The sequence below is a fragment of the Hibiscus syriacus genome, unplaced genomic scaffold (assembly GCF_006381635.1).
Source record: "Hibiscus syriacus cultivar Baekdansim isolate YM2019G1 unplaced genomic scaffold, ASM638163v2 tig00005974_pilon, whole genome shotgun sequence".
NCBI lineage: Eukaryota > Viridiplantae > Streptophyta > Magnoliopsida > Malvales > Malvaceae > Hibiscus > Hibiscus syriacus.
In genome coordinates this window covers 645,418-667,364 of record NW_024062076.1, presented here as the reverse complement: position 1 = coordinate 667,364, position 21,947 = coordinate 645,418, and the positions used below count along the sequence as shown (strand labels likewise).

Below are 21,947 nucleotides of genomic sequence, written 5' to 3'. Positions count from 1 at the left end.
TTTGATACTTCCATTTATTTTGTTTATAATTTTTCATATTCTAACTTTGATTTAATTTGCAGGAATTCAATTCATATACATGGTATTATCCTATCAAACGTTGATGGCAAGATCCTTTTTCATTGTGAGATTGATTGGTGCATTGAACTAAACCATTTCAAGAGTATAATGCGAGCATTGTACTCAAGAGTTATCATTTGGAAAGTAGCATTATGCATGAAGGAAACTATTCAGAAAACAAGGGCTTATTCATCTAAGTGCTTGATTTGAGAATGCTTATTGTCGAGACGTAAGATTGAGGACAATTATTCTAACCTTGAAAATACAAAATTTTTCTTTGATTTACAGGATGATTCAAAGAACACAACTTGTCAAGGGAAAGAGCCAAGAGGCGTGATTCATAAAGGCTTAAAGGACGTGACTCTTCAAGAATCTAAGGTTGTGACTCTTCAATCAAAAGACATGATCCTTGGAGGACCAAAGAATGTGTCTTTTAGAGTGCTAAAAGACAAGGAGGTTCAAGACAAATCAGAAACATTTGAATGGAAAGACAATTTGGAGAAATCACCTTTCGATTTGAGGACAAATAGTCCAAAAGAAAGGGAGGATGAAGTGTTCCTGTCTAGCACCAACTTTCTCCATGACATACTCACATCATTGAAGACCCATCAAGCTCAATATAAGGGAGTTCTACCTTAGTTTATATTATATTTACTCATTTATGCACCATATAATATTATGAGCATACATTTGCATATTAGACTATACTTGAATTATCATAACATGTGCATTCATTTATTATGTCCTATGATTTGCATCATTGATTGATATTCATGCATATAATCTATAGATATAATAATAATATTCATTCATTATCATATGATGCATGAGTTATTATTATAACCTATAGTTCACATCTTTATAATATGCACATCCTTATTACATTAATATAGTTCATATACTTAACATATTCTTTATGTTATGTGTGTAGGTACATTCGGCTACAACTTGGGAGCTATCTTGGAGCTAAATGGTTAAATCAACACCAAGGAAACTTACATGGGGACGTTTAGGAGAGCATATTGAACATTTGGTGAAAAGTTGTCCAGAGACCCATGAGCTCATAGTTGGATTGAGCTAAAGATTTGAGCTACAAGATGACTTTAATTCAGCTGGGGAGCTGCACCATCATCATCTCCATTTAGGACACTTCAAATATGTCCTAAGTTAAATTTTGTGAAATCGTACCTTTTCGTGAATAGTTGCCACCTCAAGAGGTACCTTTTCATCTTCGGTTAGCACCTTCACAAATCGTAATCTTTCAATTTTATCATCGTTCACGATGGTGGTAAATTCCAAAATTTTAAAAAGGTATCCAAATTTTAATACTTATTTTGTTTAATAAAATCTGTATGTAATTTTTTTTTCTTTTTTCTTTTTTCCATAACACATTAAATTAAATCTAATAGCTTATTCCATGTTATGTTTATTGTAGTTGCGGATGGTTCTCGTGCTGCAGGATGATGTTATATTCTTATGATGCCTTAACTGCAGGATGACACACAGAGGTGGAAACTGTCTTGCGTGTTTTGTATATTACCCATCTTTTGAAGTTCAGGGATCAGTTCTCCATGGGACAGGCTTCAGTGAAGAACCATAATATCTCGAGCATCATACGCCACAGATTTCTTAACATGTTTACCGATCCAGGTTCAAAAATACTGCCCAGTGACAAAATCATTCTTCTGAGTAGTTATGTCTTGGTTCTTAATTTACTTGCTGATGGATTCCGAACTGACCCTTCGGATATAGCGAAGGATCTAAGAATCAGTAAAGTAGATTTGACACGTCACTTTTTGAATTTGGGTTGCTAACTTCCTGTCCCGCTAACATTTCCTTCAGAGAATTTCAGGAAGAAGCGGAGACAGTTGGATGTTACTGCACTCCTCGACTTCAAATGGAGGTGGGTTTGTCTTGGTAATGTGAGTATGCCTCCATGACGAATTTTGATTATTGATGTTTTCTTTATTTACCCATGTAAGGAAGGATGATTTATGGTTGGATTGATGAGGGGTCTGCAACAGTGTTTTGACATTATATTAACTTCTACTCGAGTTGTATCAATCCAAGAATTAGCATCCTATCCTTCTCTTTTTCTTCTGTGTTGTACTTGTGAAACTCTTTCATGCCCTCCCATTTAGTCATTGTTTCTTTTAATTAGTCTGGGGTGATTCAAAGTAATATTTGCTCAAAAGACTCAATCGGTTTGCCTATGAATGTTTAAATCTCTCTTCAACCCGGGCTCTCTAGGGATAATAACCAAATTACCACCCGTTTTAGTCATTGTTGAATTCAAGTTTTCCTTTGGAAGCAAAGTTGTATAAGAATTCAAAAGCCAATACAACAATCGTTTTAAAACCAGAAATTAAACGTGCAAGGCAATATAGTTCATAATTTCAACGTACCTTTCCTAATACACCATGTCAAGCCTTCATTGGTTTGTATCTCATACACATACAGTTACTGTGCGACCAAGGGACTAATAAACACCACCTCTGTTGGTGGTAACAAGTAACAAGAAACCACCATGCCATAACATTGAAGGTTCTTTTTTTCAAAATATTATTTCTCTTGTACTGTGAAAGAATTTTATGATTAAATCACTTTACATTCACTACAAAACACGTAGGCTGGTAACATAACAAACTACTACATATCTTTAAAGCCACAACATTGAACTAAAGGATTCTGACATGAGAGTGGATGCCAACGAACTAAGTTTCTTTCCAGTCTCTCCGGCAATGTTTTTAAGGTTTGAATATCTTGCTGTGCCTGAAAGTGATATTTGATGATGAGGATAATAATCATAATAATAAATAAACTTAACCCAATAAAGAAAACATGATTAATATAAACTCCTAAATTGCACATGCACTAGAAATACAGGTAAGGCTCAACAGATGCAATATTCATTGCAGACCTGGAAAGAGAGTCGGTTGATGAGATCACTAGCAGCGAGGTCAATAGAACTATCATAAGAGTGACCGAATAGATCAGCACTAGAGATGGCTGTTGAACCCTGCAAAACAAAAACAAAGTGGCTGTCAAATCTCAGAAAACGAAATTTCACGGATAAATTTAACACTTATTACTGCTCAAAACAGATAAATGGATTACCAAAAATTGAAAGAAAAAGTGACGCTATTGAAGTCTACTTTGTTTACAGCAAACTGTCAACTGGAAAACTAAGGATGTTATAAGACGTAATAAATGTCAGTGGTTAATATGGATACAGCATTTTGAGACTTTAAAAAGATGATATCTTTCAAGAAAGAAATACTAGTGCACGTACTGAGAATTTCTGCAATGTAACTTGAGTTTCATTGTCTAATCTGGTATGATCACCAAAATATTGGGCTGATGAAATAGATTTTGCATTAGAGAACTTTCTCCTAGCTTCATCAGTTTCCTGAATCTGAGAATAAAATGAAGCAATAAGAAACAAAACCAAAAGGAAAAAGAAGATACAAGCGGAAATAATAACTAAGATTTATCCTTTTCAGGGGGACATCATACGAGGTGAACACTTCCCAACCCCAATTCTCACACATTACACTACATGGACATCTCCATTATTGGAAATAAAGTTGTAACCCCCTAGACCAAACCTATGTGTCTCGACTAAGTCTAACATATTACATTTAATGATTCTATTTTTCTAAAAACGTTATTCGATAACTTAAATCATATTACAAATTGACATTTATAAAGCATAATAAATAACAATAAAATTCAACTTGTAAATATAAAACTAAAAGTGACCAGATAAATAAAACATTGAATAAATCCGGGGCATCGTAAATCAAATATCAGTAGAAAAAGCAGTAATCATTATAAAAAGATAAGTACTTCAAAAATAAGGCTCATGTCACCATAATTAAAAGCATTTTGGAAGGTAGAAACATTACAACAAAAGTTCTTCAATAATGTGTCAATTCTCCAAGTTCCTGAATCTGCCTATCCACCAGTATCTGAAGAGGAAAAACAATTTGAAAAATGAGCTAGGGCTTAGTGTGTCCCATTAGTGCAGTAAAAACATAATATGAAAAACCATCAATAAAACGTCATGTGTATCATGGAAATCCTGAACATAGGATATTAAATCACATAAAATACCCTCCTCAAATACACCATATGCAGCTCCTAGAACTGTGTCCATGGGGCAACCTTATACCTATTAGTATAAGTGGTCAACCTAAGGGAACACCTTGGGGCCCGAAAGCCTACTCAACTGTTGCCTTAGGTCCGTAAGGATTTACGAGCTTGATCAGAGTTGTACCTCCATACTCCAGCCTACCCATATAATATTCTCATAACATATTACATATAACAAGTGAAGATTTCCATGATCCCTATCTGGTAAGATAATACCGTCCATTGAAAACAATCATTCAAATATCATGCATAGTTCCATCATAGTTCATGAACCATCATCCATTGAATCATAAATTCCTAATTCATAACAATCAGAGTTAATATCATAATAATATTTTAAATCGGGTATTCGAAAAGTTCACGATTCATACGAGTGACTATCGGCTCCCGTAGCCTAACAGATCGAGAAGAGTTGGGTCGAGCTTGCGAACAGTCGTATAAGTCTCTAGTATCTGCAAACAATAACTATTTATCAGTCCCAATTCTTACTATAATCATTCGAAGTTAAAACTCTTAAGTATATATGCATGTTAGGGTTTGACTGACAATTTGGAGGCTTTCAGGTTCGAATTTGGCAAAACAAACTTTGGAATTAGAATTAGGACGTCGAAAAATATAAAATATGACATTTCGAAAATTTTGACTTTTTGGTTAACGGTCAACATTGGATCGGGTCAAATCGGGTCGGGCAGGCGGTCGGGTCGAGTCAGACCGAGTCAGTTCAGACAACTAATTACAGGACTCCACGCTGCGTAAACCTTCCCCACGTGCAGGGGCGGCGCGTGCGGTGACTTATGAGGTCGAAAAATTTCCAGAAAATTTCTAAAATTATTTTAAGGGATTTTGAGAAACTTACTAAGCTCGGTTCAAAATTTTGAATGGCGGAGAGCTCAATTTTAAAACGTCGAAACCCTTAACCTCCTCACCTCCCTTATACTCTAGTGACAACAGAGACAAGAATGACACCAATGGACTCGAAACGATACAAGAAACTCGATGGTGCGGGAGGTGTCGAAAACGGAGCAACGATCGACGACGAATCGACGATTTTCAAGGCGGTGGAGTAAAAAAACTTCGAAACTTTAAATCGAAATTCAAAGCGTTAGACAACGTTTCACGACGAGAGGGTTGAAGGTTTTGTTCACTGTTCGACGATGAACCAAACGGGAGTGGTGATGTGAGCTGGAACGGCCGGACATTGACTAAATTTGGCCTTGGAAGAAGGGGTGCGGGGAGGAAATATTTGGGAATTTGTTTCTGGGTTGCAACCAGATACCAAATTTAACGCATTTATTAGGATTCTCTGTCGACACAAAATGGGCAAATTCAAGTTTAGATCCCTGAAATTTATTTAACTTCTAAAACAGCCTACAAGTTCTGGAAACTTTTAATTTGACCCTCACATTTCACCAAATTGGTTATTTATTATTTTTTTCCAGGATGTGACAATTCTCCCCCTCTAACAGAAATTTCATCCTCGAAATTTACCTTGTAGTAAACAGATGTAGAAATTGAGTCTTTATGGATTCTTTTGTTTTTGAGGTAGCATCTGTAGGACCTCTGTTACTCCACTGGACCATTACCATATGAATACGCTTGTTCCGCAACACTCTCTCATCCTGATCTAAGATCTGTACAGGTTCCTCCTCATATGATAAATATGGCCTCAACTCAACATCCTCTACTGAATGATATGGCTTGGGTCCGGATGATATAACCTCAACATAGACACATGAAAAACATTATGAATACGACTGAGTTGAGAAGGAAACTCAATCTTGTATGCAATAGGTCCTACTCTCTTCAAGATACGAAATGGTCCAATAAATCTTGGACTCAATTTTCCCTTACGCCTGAATCTTAGTACTTTCTTCCACGGGATACTTTTAAAAAGACCTAATCTCCAACCTCAAATTGATTATATTTCCTCCTTTGATCAGAATAAAACTTTTGTCTATCAAATGTCTCTTTCAAACGGTCACGGATCAATCTGACTGTGTCCTCCGTCTCGTGCACTAACTCAGGTCCCAAAGTCTTCTGATCACACAACTCGGTCCAACATATCAGGGTGCGACATCTACGTCCATAGAGTGCTTCGTAGGGTGCCATACGAATGCTGGCCTAATAGCTGTTATTGTAAGCAAACTCAGCCAAAGGCAAAAAGTTCTCAGCTACCACGAAAATCAATCACACATCCTCGCAACATATCCTCCAGAATCTGAATCACTCTCTCAGATTGATCATCAGTTTGTGGGTTGAATGTTGTACTAAAATCTAATCTTGTGCCCAAAGCCATATGTAGCGCCTTCCAAAATCTCGAAGTAAATCTCAAATCTCGATCAGAAATGACAGATAACGGGACACCATGCAATCTGACAATATCCGAAATATACAATCTAGCCAGCTTGTCCAACGTATAATTTACCCGTATAAGAATGAAGTGAGCCGAGTTTGTAAGCCTATCAACTATTACCCAGTCCGAATCCTTTTTCGAAGGGGTCAAAGGTAACAAAGTCCATAGTAATGCGATCCCATTTTCACTCGGGAATCTTGATAGGCTGTAACAACTCTAAAGGATGCTGATGTTTTGCCTTAACTTGCTGACAAGTCAAACATCTAGCCACAAAATCATATATGTCTTTCTTCATGCCAATCCAATGATATCTCTCTCTTAGATTCCAGTACATTTTTTCTCCACTGGGGTGCATAACATATGGACTACTATGAGCCTTAATAAGGATAGTCTGCCTCAACTTAGCATCATCAAGCACACAATATCGACCCTTGAAGCATATCACTCCATCTTGGTCAATATTATAATCTGATGTTGTTCCCATCTCCACTTGCTCAAAAATGGAAAGCAATGAACTATCAAAATATTGCTTAGTCTTGATCTCTTCAACTAAGGTCGTCTTAACTTGCAATTCTGCTAAAAGAGTGCCATCATCAAATAAATTCATTCTGGATATTAAGGACCTCAAATTCGTTATCTCCTTTCGACTCAAAGCAACCGCTACAATGTTAGCTTTACCTGGGTGATAATCAATCACATAATCATAATCCTTTAGAAGTGCTAGGCAACGACGTTGTCTCAGATTAAGCTTCTTCTGGGTCAGAAGATGCTTTAAACTCTTATGATCCGTAAAAATGTAACACTTCTCTCCATAAAGATAGTGTCTCCAATCTTTAAGACAAATATCACTAGTGCTAACTCTAAATCATGGGTCAGATAATTACACTCATACGGTCGTAGCTGACGGGACACATAAGCCACTACCTTACCCTCCTGCATTAGAACACAACTAAGTCCAAAGTGTAAAGAATCACTATACACTATAAAATCTTTTTCGGACTCAGGTTGGGTCAACATTGGTGCTTGAGTCAAAACTACCTTTAATTTCTCAAAACTCTCCTGTTATGCTTCGCTCCATTCAAATGGGATATTCTTACTCAACAGCTTCGTCATTGGAGCAGCAATGATGTAGTAACCCTCGACAAATCGTCGATAATAACCTGCTAAGCCCAAGAAACTACGAATCTCATAAACATTCTTGTGTCGCTTTCAATTCATAATAGCCTCAATCTTGCTCGGATCCACCTGAATACCCATTGCCGAAACAATATGCCCAATGAATGACACCTCTCGAAGCCAAAACTCACATTTGCTCAACTTAGCATACAACCGATGCTCTCTCAGAGTCTGTAGAACAATCTTCAAATGCTAATCATGCTCTGCCTCGGTTCGGGAATAAACCAGAATATCATCAATGAATACTACTACAAACTGATCCAAATATGACTGGAACACAAGATTCATCAAATCCATAAAAGTTATGAGAGCATTCGTCAAACCAAAAGGCATCACCAAGAACTCATAATGCACATATCTAATACGAATGGCAGTCTTCGCAACATCAAAACCTTTAACTTTTAACTGATAGTACCCCGAACAAAAATCAATCTTAGAGAATACAGTAGCACCTCACAATTGATCAAATAAGTCATCAATCCTAGGTAGTGGGTACTTATTCTTAACCGTCATCTTGTTCAACTTCTGATAGTCAATACATAGCCTCAGCGATCCATCCTTCTTTTTCACAAACAGAACTGGAACTCCCCAGGGTGAGGTATTATGCCTGATAAATCCTCGATCGAATAATTCTTGTAAATGAGCCTTCAACTCCTTAAGCTCCTTTGGAGCCATGCGATAGGTGTCATGGAAACAGGTGTAGATCCTCGATAAGTCTCAATCTCGAACTTTACCTCTCTATCAGGAGGTAACCTTGGCAACTCCTCTGGAAAGACATCAAGAAAGTCACTAACTATATAAATCTCCTCAATCATGGACAAGGAACCTTTAGCGATCAGAATACAGGAAATGAAAGCTTAATATCCCTTTCAGACCATACGATCAATTACCATAGCTGAAACTATATTGGAGAGATAGCCGCGACGTTCACCAATTAACATAATAATCCGACCATCAGAAGTCTTTAGAGTAGGTATCTTGTATTCACAATCCAAATTGACCCTATGTTTATTCAATCAATCCATCCCCAGAATTAATTCGAACTCCTCTAAAGTAAGTTCCATAAGGTCAACAAGAAAACTTTCACCCTGAACCTCCAGAGGACAACGCCGAAATACCTTATTCACCAATAATGACTGTCTTACTAGACTCATAACCGTAATAGTATTATCAATGTCCTCAATCAGAATCTGGAGATTTTGAGATATTGAACTCGATACGTAAGAATGAGTGGAGCCATTATCTAGTAATGAAAATTATGGAACATAATATATGGTAAATATACCTACAATAACCTCTGGCTCATCTTTATCATCCTGATGTCTGGTAGTATACACTAGAGCTGGATGTCTGGCATCCGAAACTGCAGGATCTCGATTCTACTGGGTTCGAGATCTACTATCTACCCTGGATGCTGATGTGTAAGGCTTTTCCTAACTACCACCTCTTTTTGCGGTCTTAACTGATGCTTACGAACGTGCAAAAGTCAGAGTAGTTATCCACTCAGATGAAGCTAGCTGTGGACATTACCTCCGAAAATGACCACTAGAACCACACTGGTAGCAAACACCCATCTTCTTATGACACTCTCCCCTGTGTCGATTACCACAAAAATCACAAAGTGGCACCTAAGACATCCCCGAAGAACCACCTCGACTAACAGCTATAAGTGAAGATGCTGCAGGCCTAAAATAGGTATTGCTCTTTTGAGGGGCCGAAGTACGAGTCCTCTTCCCTGACTGTGCAGAAGACTCGGTATGGAAAATAGATTTCTTAGATCGCTCCTAATCGACACACTCCCTAACAGGAGTGAAAGCCTCCACCTCTCAGTATCTTTTGCCCTGCCCGCCAGCACATCAAAAATCTCATCCTGATGGGTCAAACCTGCCTACGTAGCTTATATTTGATTCCGAGAGAAAATTTGGCGCATCTATCTCTCTCAGTGGGAACCAAAATAATGCCATATTTTAACAGTTTCAAGAACTCCATCCCGTACTCGGCGACTGACATATCACCCTGAACCAAGTCCTAAAACTGTTATCGTCTCTGAGCTAGATAACTCTCTCCCAGAAAATGACTCTTAAAATGCTCTCTGAAGAATTCCCAAGTCAAACAATTGATCGGAACACTGCTGACCACAGACTCCCACCAGGAGTGGGCATTTCCGTCCAACATAGAAATTACTCCTAAATAACATCGATGTAGATCTAAACCTAGTTGATCCATGCGTCGCTCAGTATCACTGAGTCAATCCTCGGCCTCAGTCGAGTCTCCACCAGTAAGTCCACTAAACTTCCTGACACTATTTGCAATAAGGGTCTGAGAGATAGGAACCTTGGGTACAACGCCAACAGCTCAGACCGTTCCCTGAATCAACTAAAGAAATTGTCTACCAAGATTCTCATCTAATACAACTCTAGTTGACTCGGGCTCAGTAACGGTCGCTCCTCTAATCGGAGTAGTCAAGAAAATACCAGAAACATGAGACATATCCGTTGGGGTCGGAGAAGTATAATCATCTATCGGAGACAGGGGATCTACACGTATCTCATCTATCGGGTCTGCAAATCTAGCCTCTCGACCGTGACCACGTCTAGTACTCATCTTGGTGGATCTCGAGTTTACTACAGAAAATAAAGCCTAAGATTAGATTGGTACTTGGAGTCCCAAACACAATTTAAAATCGTAAAAACTTTATAACATGGCCTTAGTGACTTGTTTTGTAAAACATGTCAAAATTGTATTTCCAGTTTGGAATCATACACAGTTGAGGTTTAAAAACCAAAAGCTCTGATACCAATTAAATGTAACCCCTAGACCCAATCTATGCGTATCGACTAAGTCTAGCATACAACATTAATGATTGTTAAAGACATTTTTTCTAAAAACGTTATTCGATTACTTAAATCATATTACAAATTGACATTTATAAAAGTATAATAAATAACAATAAAATCCAACCTGTAAATATAAAACTAAAAGTGACCAGATAAATAAAATTTGGAATAAATCTGGGGCATCGTAAATCAAATATCAGTAGCAAAAACATTAATCATTATAAAAAATATAAGTACTTCAAAAATAAGGCTATGTCACCATAATTAAAAGCATTTCAGAAGATAGAAACATTACAACAAAAGTTCTTCAATAATGTGTCAATTCTCCAAGTGCCTGAATCTGCCTATCCACCAGTATTTGAAGGGAAAACAGTTTGAAAAATGAGCTAGGGCTCAGTGTGTCCCATTAATGCAGTAAAAACATAATATGAAAAACCATCAATAAATCATCATGTCAAGTATCATGGAAATCCTGATAAAACATAGGATATTAAATCACATAATATACCATCCTCCCAAACACCATATGCAGTTCCCAGAACTGCATCCATGAGGCAACCTTATACCTATTAGTATAATGGGCCAACCTAAGGGAACACCTTGGGGCCCGAAAGCCTACCAAAGTGTTACCTTAGGTCCGTAAGGATTTACCAGCTTGATCAGAGTTGTACCTCCATACTCCAGCCTACCTAAATAATATTCTCATAACATATTTCATATAACAAGTAAAGATTTCTTTATCTCTATCCGGTAAAATAATATCGTCCATTGAAAACAATCATTCATATATCATACATAGTTCCATCATAGTTCATGAACCATCATCCATTGAATCATATATATATATATATATATATATATATATATATATATATATCAAGCCATTTAAAACCATTAAATAGCACATAGGGAACACTAGTAAAATTACTAAGAATTGGCCTCATCACGCTCTGCTACAGTGCTCGAACCTAATTCATAATAATTAGAGTTAATATCGAAATAATATTTTAAATCGGGTATTCAAAAAGTTCACGATTCATACGAGTGACTATCGGCTCCCGTAGCCTAACAGATCGAGAAGAACTGGGTCGAGAAGGCGAGCGGTCGTATAAGTCTCTAGTACGTTCAAACAATAATAATTTATCAGTCTCAAGTCTTACTTTAATCATTCGAAGTTAAAACTCTTAAGTACATATGCATGTTTGGGTTTGACTGACAATTATGAGGCTTTCAGGTTCGAATTTCGCAAAACGGACTTCGGAATCAAAATCAAGACGTCAAATAATATAAAATATGATTTTTTAAAAATTTTAACTTTTTGGTCAATGGCGGTCCACGATCAACGGTCAAAGGTCAATGTTAGACCATGTCAAATTGGGTTGGCAGACAATCAGGTCAAATCGGGTCAGGTCGGGTAAGACATCCAATGCCCCTTCACGTGGGGGCACGTCCAGTGGCCTATGAGGCCAGAAAATTTCCAGAAAAATTTCTAAAATTTTTTAAGGGATTTTGAGATACTTACCAAGCTAGGTTCAAAATTTTGAACGGCAGAGAGCTCGATTTTAGAACACCGGAAATTTTAACCTCCTCACCTCCCTTACGCTCCGGTGACAACAGAGACAAGAAGGACACTGGTGGACTCGGAACGATGTAAGGAACTTGATGGTGCGGGAAGTGTCGAAAACGGAGCAACGATCGACGACGAATCGACAATTTTCACGGTGGTAGAGTAAAAAATCTTTGAAACTTTGAATCGAAATTCACAGCGTTAGACAACGTTTTACGACGAGATGATTGATGGGTTTTGTTCACCATTCGACGATGAACCAAACGGGAGTGGTGGTGTGAGCTGGAATGGCCGGATAGCGACCAATTTGGCATTGGAAGGAGGGGTGCGAGGGAGGAAATATTTGGGAATTTGTTTCTAGTTTAGAATTCTCTGTCGACATAAAATGGGCAAATTCAGGGTTAGGTCTCTAAATTTCCTTTAACTTCTAAAACGGCCTACAAGTTCTAGAAACTTTTAATTTGACCCTCACATTTCACCAAATTGATTATTTATTATATTTTTCCAGGTTGTGACAAAAGTCTATTTGATTCGTTAGGTAAAGGTGACACATTCAAGTAGATTAATGACCGAGTACAAATTTTGAATTTCAATGAAAAATGCAACTCGAGGCTCCAGTTAAAAGCACAACCAGAATAATATACTAATTTCAATCTCTTCATGTCAGACATCCTCGTGAAGTTGAAAACCTCTCTAGCAGTACAAGGTTTTCAATTTACCTTGAATGATACGAAGAATCGTAGAGAAAGTAAGATGTTCTAAAACCAAAAGGAGACAATCTCATCAAACTAACCAGCGTTTTATACACAAAACATATAAGTTCTTGGTCATGTTACTCACTTGCTCTTTTGAGGTATTTGAGCTTGATTTCTTCTGAAAACCGCTGTCCATTTCAAATTCTACAAAGAAACTTGATGACTTTGGTGGAGCGACATGGCTAAGAATTTGTGGGCCACCAGAACTCAACTCAGTAGATTGAGCATTTTCTACATACTCAAAACGAGATGGAAAAACTGAGCCAATGGGTGCAGTGTCATTGGCGGGGAAAGGAACAGGGACAACTTCAGGTTTTTGATCATAGAGATTTTCACTTGGCTGCAGTAAAGAAAATTATGTCATCATGGGTATTTAAAATAACTCCAAAATAATTGACCTTTCTAATCTAGATATCCTTATGAACCTTCAGCGGTAATCGCATTGCTCAGGAAGGTCTGGAAGGAATACCTTTGAAGTACGCTTTCTGGCACTAAGTCCTCTAGTTTTCCCAGTTCTTTTTGCACCTAAAGGTTTCTTAACAGTACTGGTAACAACTTTATGAGAAGCTTTCGGTGAAGGAGGAAGTGGTTTTTCTTGCCCGCCTAAAGAACTTCCTTTAGGATCTTCATCAATCTTGCTATGATGAAGTCCATTGGGTGCTTGTGGTAACTGAGGAGCAATAAGAGATGAAGGCAAACTTGCCTCTTCTGCCATACTCTTGGCAACTTCTTTAGATAATATTTGCCTATATAAATCAGCAGCTCTTGAAGTATATTTGGCCTCAATTTTGCCTCCATCAGTCCGTCCATGCTGCTTAAAGAAAACCTGAGCACGGTTGTTTCCTCCATAGATCATCATTTTCAATTGTTCAGGAGACCAAGAATCTAAATTTGTAGACCTGCATAAAATATTTGCGCTTTTCAGAAAAAGAGAAACCCGAAGACTTGAGAATATATTCACAGAGCAATAAGGTATGGTGGTATTGATATCAAAAGAATCAAGTACTGCTCGCTAATAAGAATGCTTCACCAGTAAAAACCAAATATCTAAAAAACACTTCTGCCTTTTTGGCCAGAAAAGAAGCCAATATTGACTCCTGAGAAAGTGGTGTTTGTACCTTCAGATTTGGCTAAACATGAGCACCGACAAACCTAACAAACAAGGAATAAAATATAGGGAGGTAATGCGCATACTACATTGTTACACACCAAAACGCATAGACAGGTTATGCTAATAACAGATTAATCTCTAAAAAAAGGTTTCTTCAATCAAAAAAGGCACCTCCCTAAGTAGATCTCAAAGCTATATCAAAGGGAGAACAAAAGCTAATGCATGGACAGCTTACCCCGTTTGGGTGTATAAATCAACAAGTGAAAACCTTATATTACCATACATAACAAAATCCCAAAAGAATAATGCAGTTCAGGATTCTCACAAACACTAGAAACAAACAGTGTATAGTCATCTCTGTACGTGAAAATTCATAATTTAGGAGTACAAGCAAAGAATACAAAGAACCGAATTTTCTTGTTTCATTCATTCCTTCAAAGGAATTCCAAAACTCCAGAATATAATTGGTCAGTAAAACGTTTTCCATATTTTAATCCACACTAGATGTATCAGTTCTGATGGATAAATCTCCTCATAAAAGTTTATCTACAGCGCGGGGGAAAGCATTTACACGTACGATTGAGAACTTGGAAGCTCAAAATTACAAAACATCAGTAATTCAAGCAAAAACACGAAAACTAGTTCCGAAAACATATTTAAAATGATAATAACAAAACCTGACAAAGCTGATGTGTACACCGAGACTCCGATGAACGGCTGAGCAATCAATGCAAAGAAAGATCCCGTAAGTCACTGACGCCCATATTGGATTCTTTGCATTGCAATCGAAACACATCTAATGATACAAGCACGCCTACTCCACTTGGTGAGATAAGACTTGCACTTTGATTATAGGACCTAGGAAGGCAGCAAGTGTTCCTGAAATAAGAATGTTAGAGTATGCCCAAAGATCAATCATATGATGATTGTAATAATATTTTTATTTACCGATTTTATTGAATAAAGGCATTGTCGCTATTATTTTCATTTATATATATATATGTGTTTAACATAAACTGAAAGATAATAAAGTCCATTTAATGACATAATTGTTATTATTAAACACATCTAATGATACAAGCACGCCTACTCCACTTGGTGAGGTAAGACTTGCACTTTGATTATAGGACCTAGGAAGGCAGCAAGTGCTCCTGAAATAAGAATGTTAGAGTATGCCCAAAGACCAATCATATGATGATTGCAATAATACTTTTATTTACCGATTTTATTGAATAAAGGCATTGTCGCTATTATTTTCATTTATATATATGTGTTTAACATAAACTGGAAGATAATAAAGTCCATATAATGACATAATTGTTATTATTAAAAGATCCCTAGTCAAGTATTATTATGAGCATGGACAATAATAATACGCTTAAGACTAACATGTTATTGATTGATGACAACGAGTTGTCATTGACATAGAGATGTCAGAATTGATACATGATTATATTGTTAGAGAACAATGTATTGGATTGACCGACCATGAGCAAATGTCTTGGATTATTATGTGACAGTCATAACATTGCTCATGGTGATGACTATATGTATGATCCTCAGACTTGAGATCAATACTATCCCAACATATATTGTTGTATGTTTTGATGCAGCTAAACAAGCTCCGTAACTAGTTGCTCTATAAAGACTGTTATTGAATATATCTCAATATATGTAGTGGGTGTGTAAGATTAAGATAGGATTTGTCCTTCCTACATAATAGGAAATTTATCACAGGCTACTTGATTGAGTAATACTAGAAACGCGTGGACATGCTCGAATAAGTTGATATGAGATATCATAAATTATTCGTTAATTACAGTCTACTCTAGATATCAAGAAACAATAGATGAGTTATACAAGTGTGACTATTCCAAGACTTGTGTCTATTCTAGATATAAAGGACATAAGGATAATACATAAAAGAGTTAATCACCAAGATGATATGCCGAATCATATTTTCTTGTAACTTAGGTGACAATGATATATTGCTAGATGTCACTCATTATATGTAATATTAGAATTGTTCTAATAATTACTTCTAACGTTACAAGAACCTACAAGGTCACACCCTAGGATTGAAACGAGCAAAGATGTACAATTTGTTGTACGTTACTAAAATATATATCTAGAGTTAATTAAATATATGTTTTAATAATCCCGAATATTTAATTTCAATTAATTAAATATAGATTTAATTAATTTGAAATAATAAAATCCCTAATATTATTAGGGTAACTTGGATATAAAAGGATTATTAAATTCCAATTAATTAAATATAGATTTAATTAATTTGAAATAATAAAATCCTAATATGATTAGGGTAACTTGGCTATAAAAGGGTGTGTTAGGTCTAGCAGCCGTTTTAAATACACACACACACAAAACCTTCAACCGTTTTTCTCTCAAAACTGTTTTGGGGAAGAAAAATATTGCTCTCAATCAGGTGAACTGAGTAGAGGCCGAGACGTGATTTCGTGGAGGCTTACGATTCAAACCGATCTACACCACCAGTATTCACTGTTGTCCTTGCTATTTTTCAAGGAACCCGTTGTAAGTATTTGTATCCCTTCCTCCTGATTTCAGTTTTTCGTACTTGTATCGCTGGTGAGACCATCGGGTTTTGTTTCCGCTGCGCCATGGGGTGTGCCGACGATCCCAACAAAGAAGACTTAAAAGAAAATGGTTATGTATGAATGAATAAGTTGGTAAGATAAAAATGGCAGCGGAATAAATGAAGATGATGATATGTTTGAAAGAATTTAGAGAAGTATTTGTATGGTGGAATGATGGTATGGTTATGGTTGAGTTTATGAAAGAAAATGGAAGATGATGGATAGTATCTGAGAAAGACCAAGGAAGAACCAGTACTAAAATGATCAAAGACCTAGCCTTACAAATCTCTCTAAGGGGTGGTAGAAAAGGACTTGGATCCACTACCTATAAAGAGATAGGAACCACAAGTATCAAGGTTGATAGAAGATAGGTGACGCCACAAGCTCAAGAGCACTTGATAAGTCGATATAGTTCTTAAAGAACTAGAAAGAGAGAAAATCTTACAAGTTTTGATTAAATAAAGTTGGTTCCTTTACAAAATGAAAGCTAAAATATTTATAGGCCTAAGGATTCCTAGGATACACATACAAGCTTTAATGAGTGAACATTCATGGATGAATGTTCATACTTTAAGTAGATACAAAACATGGCTTAGGTGAATGAATTTGATGAATGGATGTTCATCTTTTAATGGAATGCATCCTTTGGCCGAATTCATCCCACCTTGTGTGAACTTGTTGATTTGTCTTCTATGGATGAATGTTTATGAATACATCTTGGCTGAAATTCTTCCCCCCTTGTGTGAACATGACTATTTGGCTTCTTGCATGAATATGCATGAATGGATGAACTTAAAAGCCTTTGAATGAATGCTTGCACCTCCTCACAAATGTTCTGATTTATTTTAATATTATTTTCTCGTCCATGCATGTCTTCATTAATTCCTCCCATGCATAAGTCCTTTGAAGGAGATGAATGGTTGCGAATCCCGTATTTATTTCCAACCTGCAATGTCTTCAGTAATCTGGTCATATCTTGAGCTCCTAATATCGGATTGATACGATTCAAAGTGAGTTGGAAATATAAGAGATATTGGATTAAATATTAAGAAGATTTCATCACCCAAAGATTCTTGTAACATGTTCTAAAGTTGTGATTAATCTTAGTGACATCCACTGTCCATTGGATTGCCTTGAATGTACCTTGCACTAAATACAAAATGTATATAAGTTATAATACTCAAGGTAATGAATAAGTAATAAGTAAAATTATAATGTAACACATGATTCCATGGCTAATATAATAATGCAATGGATATGATAACATAAGTAAGGAACGTGTAACATATGCATGAAACAAGCTAATTAAAGATGTGACATGCATGAATATCATATAGGATGCAAACATAGGACAATATATGAATATTCATGCATAGTTTAGAATGTCAAAGCATGCTTATAACACATATAAAGCATAAATGAGTAAATAAGTAATAAAATAAGGTAAGACTCCCTTAGAATTAGCAAGGTAGAACGTCCATGAAGTGATTATGTGTTGAAGAAGTTTGGTCCTTGTTATGATCGCATCATCCCCCCTTCTTTAGAGCGATTTTTCATCAAATTGAAGGCTTCTATCATTGATTGATCCATTAGTGTAAGAAAGGATGAATGAAGATCATTATGCCTATTAGGGTATGCATGAATTTCTTTGAATCCTTCGAGTTGGTAAGTCACGCCAACTTTAGTATTTGTACCCTTCCACATTATGAATCTTGAATAGTTGGATAATGCTCTTTTCTTTTCCTTGAATTGATGATCACAAGAAAGAACACTTCCACGTAAATGATTCAATGTGATGCAAAATAGAAATAAGTTAGAACATGAAACATCATTAACAATGTGAATGAACGTACATGATTTATTAAGGTTCATGAATGGAATTTCGTTCATTGAAACTTCCCTTAATAAGGTTCATTGGATCTTGAATATGAAGTGAATGTACTTCGAATGTCAAAGAGCACATGCTTTGGAATACCAAATGTTACAACCTTTGGAACTTCAATGGACAAATGTAATTCATCAATTTGTAATGAGATTGCCTTTGGAATAACCTGAAAATCAAATGAAAGAATATGAAGAAAATATTGATTATTAGAAAGTAAAACTTTCTTCTCCTCACATTCTTTTCTCTCATGCTCATGTTTTTTTGAATTCTCTCTTCAATCTCACTCTCATGTTTTACAACACACTCATCTTCACTATCAATGCTCTTACTCTCATTTTCGATTACTCTAAGGGCCTTCTCAAGTAAAATCACTCTCATTTTCAACTCCAAATGTCTTGGTTTTCTCACGATGTTCTTCAATATTTTTCTTCAGTTGAGTTTGGTCTTCATGCGCTTGATTTGGCAACATTGGCACCAAGGTGATTTTCTTTTCATTATGGATGAATGAGAAGTGATTGGTGAAGCAATTATGTGTTGCTCGTTTATCAAACTGCCAAGGTCGACCGAAAAGAAGATGGCTTGAATTCATGGGAACAACATCACACAATACTTCATCTTTGTATCTTTCGATTGAGAATGGTATAAGTACTTGTTTAGTGACCTTCAACTCTTCTTTGTCGTTTAATCATTGCAAATCGTATGGGCTGGAAAGTTTGATCATTGTAAGCTCCAGCTTTTCTACCATATATGTGCTAGCAAGGTTTGCACAACTTCCACTATCAGTGGCTACAAGACATACTTTACCATTTACGTGGCAACGAGTATGAAATGCATTCTCTCTTTGCTGAATGTTCTCCATTTCTTGGGAAGATGAAATATCAAGTAACATTGTTAGTGAAAAAAATTAAAATGTAAAAATAGGACCTTAACAATTTGTACACAACAAAACCTCACGCTCACTCCAAAAAAATTATGATGTCACTCCACTCAAGCACTCATGTTTCACTCAAGAATATGTTTTTGGCTTTTTTTAGTTCCCCTTCTGATCTCACACGCTCTTTATGCCTTTTTCCACTCGTTTCTCTCTAGTTAAGTTCTAAAAGAACTAACTCAAGACCTTCAAATGAAGTGCTTAGGTGTTTGCTGCAAAATGATGTTAGGTAGGAAAACAAACAAACAAAAAGTAAAAGGTTGGCTTAAGTAGAAAGGAAAATAATTGACAGAAGGAAATGAGTCTTACTACAAGACACTTACAACCTTCCCTAGCCACAATCAAAGTCTTGAAAATGGCTTCAGGCTTTCTTGCAATTGTTATTGTAGATCACCTTTTGATTTCACTTTTATTCTCTTTCTTGCTTTGATTCTGTCTTTCCTTTTTTTTTTGTATGTTTTTTAATGATTTTTGAATAGCACTTATTTTTTTACTGTTGGTTTTGCTTGATTCATTGAATCAAAACTTCACAACTTGCTTGCTTCCACCTTAACTCTTATTACTGTATCATACAAGCATGCCCTACTCCACTTGATGAGGTAAGACTTGCACTTTGATTGTAGGACCTAGGAAGGCACAAGTGTTCCTGAAATTAAAAGACTTAAAAGAAAATGGTCATGTATGAATGAATACGTTGGTAAGATAAAAAGGGTAGTAGAATAAATGAAGATGATGATATTTTTGAAAGGATTTAGAGAAGTATTTGTATGGTGGAATGATGGTATGGTTATGGTTGAGTTTATGAAAGAAAATGAAAGATAATGGATAGTATCTTAGAAAGACCAAGGAAACACCATTACTATAATGAGCAAAGACCCAGCCTTACAAATCTCTTTAAGGGGTGGTAGAAAAGTACTTGGACCCACTACCTATAAAGAGATAGGAACCACAACTGTCAATGTGGATAGAAGATAGGTGACGCCAGAAGCACAATATCACTTGATAAGTCGATATAGTTCTTAAAGAACTAGAAAGAGAGAAAATCTCACAAGTTTTGATTAAACAAAGTTGGTTCTTTTACAAAATGAAAGCTAAACTATTTATAGGCCTAAGGATTCCTAGGATACACATACAAGCTTTAATGGAATGCATCCTTTGGCCGAATTCATCCCACCTTGTGTGAACTTGTTGATTTGTCTTCTATGGATGAATGTTCATGAATGTATCTTGGCTGAAATTCTCCTCCCCCCCTTGTGTGAACATGACTATTTTGGCTTCTTGCATGAATATGCATGAATGGATGAATATAAAAGCCTTTGAATGAATCCTTGCACCTCCTCACAAATGTGCTGATTCATTTTAATATTATTTTCTCACCTATGCATGTCTTCATTAATTCCTCCCATGCATAAGTCCTTTGAAGGAGATGAATGGTTGCAAATCCCGTATTTATTTCCAGCCTGCACTATCTTCAATAATCTGGGTATATCTTGAGCTCCCAATATCGGATTGATACGATTCAAAGTGCATTGGAAAGATAAGAGATAGGGGATTAAATGTTAAGAAAAATTCATCACCCAAAGATGCTTGTAACATGTTCAAAAGTTGCGACCAATCTGAATGTCATACACTTCCATTGGATTGCCTTGAATGCACCTTGCACTAAATACAAAATGTATATAAGTTACAATGCTCAAGGTAATGAATAAGTAATAAGTGTCATTCTAATGTAACACATGATTCCATGGATAATATAATAATGCAATGGATATGATAAGAAAAGTAAGAAATGTGTAACATATGCATGAAACAAGCTAATTAAAGATGTGACATGCATGAATATCATATAGGATGCAAACATATGACAATATATGAATATTCAAGCATAGTTTAGAATGTCAAAGCATGCTTATAACACATATAAAGCATAAATGAGTAAATAAGTAATAAAATAAAGTAAGACTCCCTTAGAATTAGAAAGGTAGAACGTCCATTAAGTGATTATGTGTTGAACAAGTTTGATCCTTGGTATGATCGCTTCATCTAACACACACACACAAAAATCGAATATCAACTTAGGAATATCATATCTGAATCAGGTCTACAAATAAAGCTAGGAAAATATTAAAAAAGGGGACGGAGAAAACCTTGTTTTCTGATTTTGCTTTCAGCTTTCTAAAAGCAACATTCTTGTCTGTCAGATTATCGGACGACAACATCAATGCACTCCTCTCCCTCTCTTCTCAAAATTTTTGAAGTTTAGAAAGAAAAATATATTATTTATTTATGAAGAATGAAGGAAAATTTGATGGGCTGAAGAGGGTGGGATCGATTACCGAACACCTCCTCAGGCTAGGAATAGCAGAATGACCCGAACCCAACGGGGAAACTTGAAAGTCGGATAAGTTCAGGTCGGGTCGGGTTTGAATAATATTAGGTTGGGTCAGGTATCCAGGTAAAATTCAGGGATCTTTTCGGGTTCGGCGCAAGGTATCCCCGCCC

At 36.3% G+C, this 21,947-nt stretch overlaps 1 protein-coding gene across 1 annotated transcript; it reads right to left on the bottom strand.

The window, feature by feature from the left end:
- Positions 1 to 2,709: 2,709 nt before the first annotated feature.
- On the bottom strand, positions 2,710 to 21,664 carry LOC120200401 (probable ADP-ribosylation factor GTPase-activating protein AGD9). The gene is made up of 7 exons (XM_039201271.1): positions 21,593 to 21,664; positions 14,692 to 14,810; positions 13,373 to 13,802; positions 12,989 to 13,243; positions 3,353 to 3,475; positions 2,981 to 3,079; positions 2,710 to 2,832 (listed from the first exon to the last, which is right to left on the bottom strand). The coding sequence occupies exons 1-7, from the start codon at positions 21,662 to 21,664 to the stop codon at positions 2,710 to 2,712; spliced, it is 1,221 nt and encodes a 406-aa protein (XP_039057202.1).
- Positions 21,665 to 21,947: the final 283 nt, after the last annotated feature.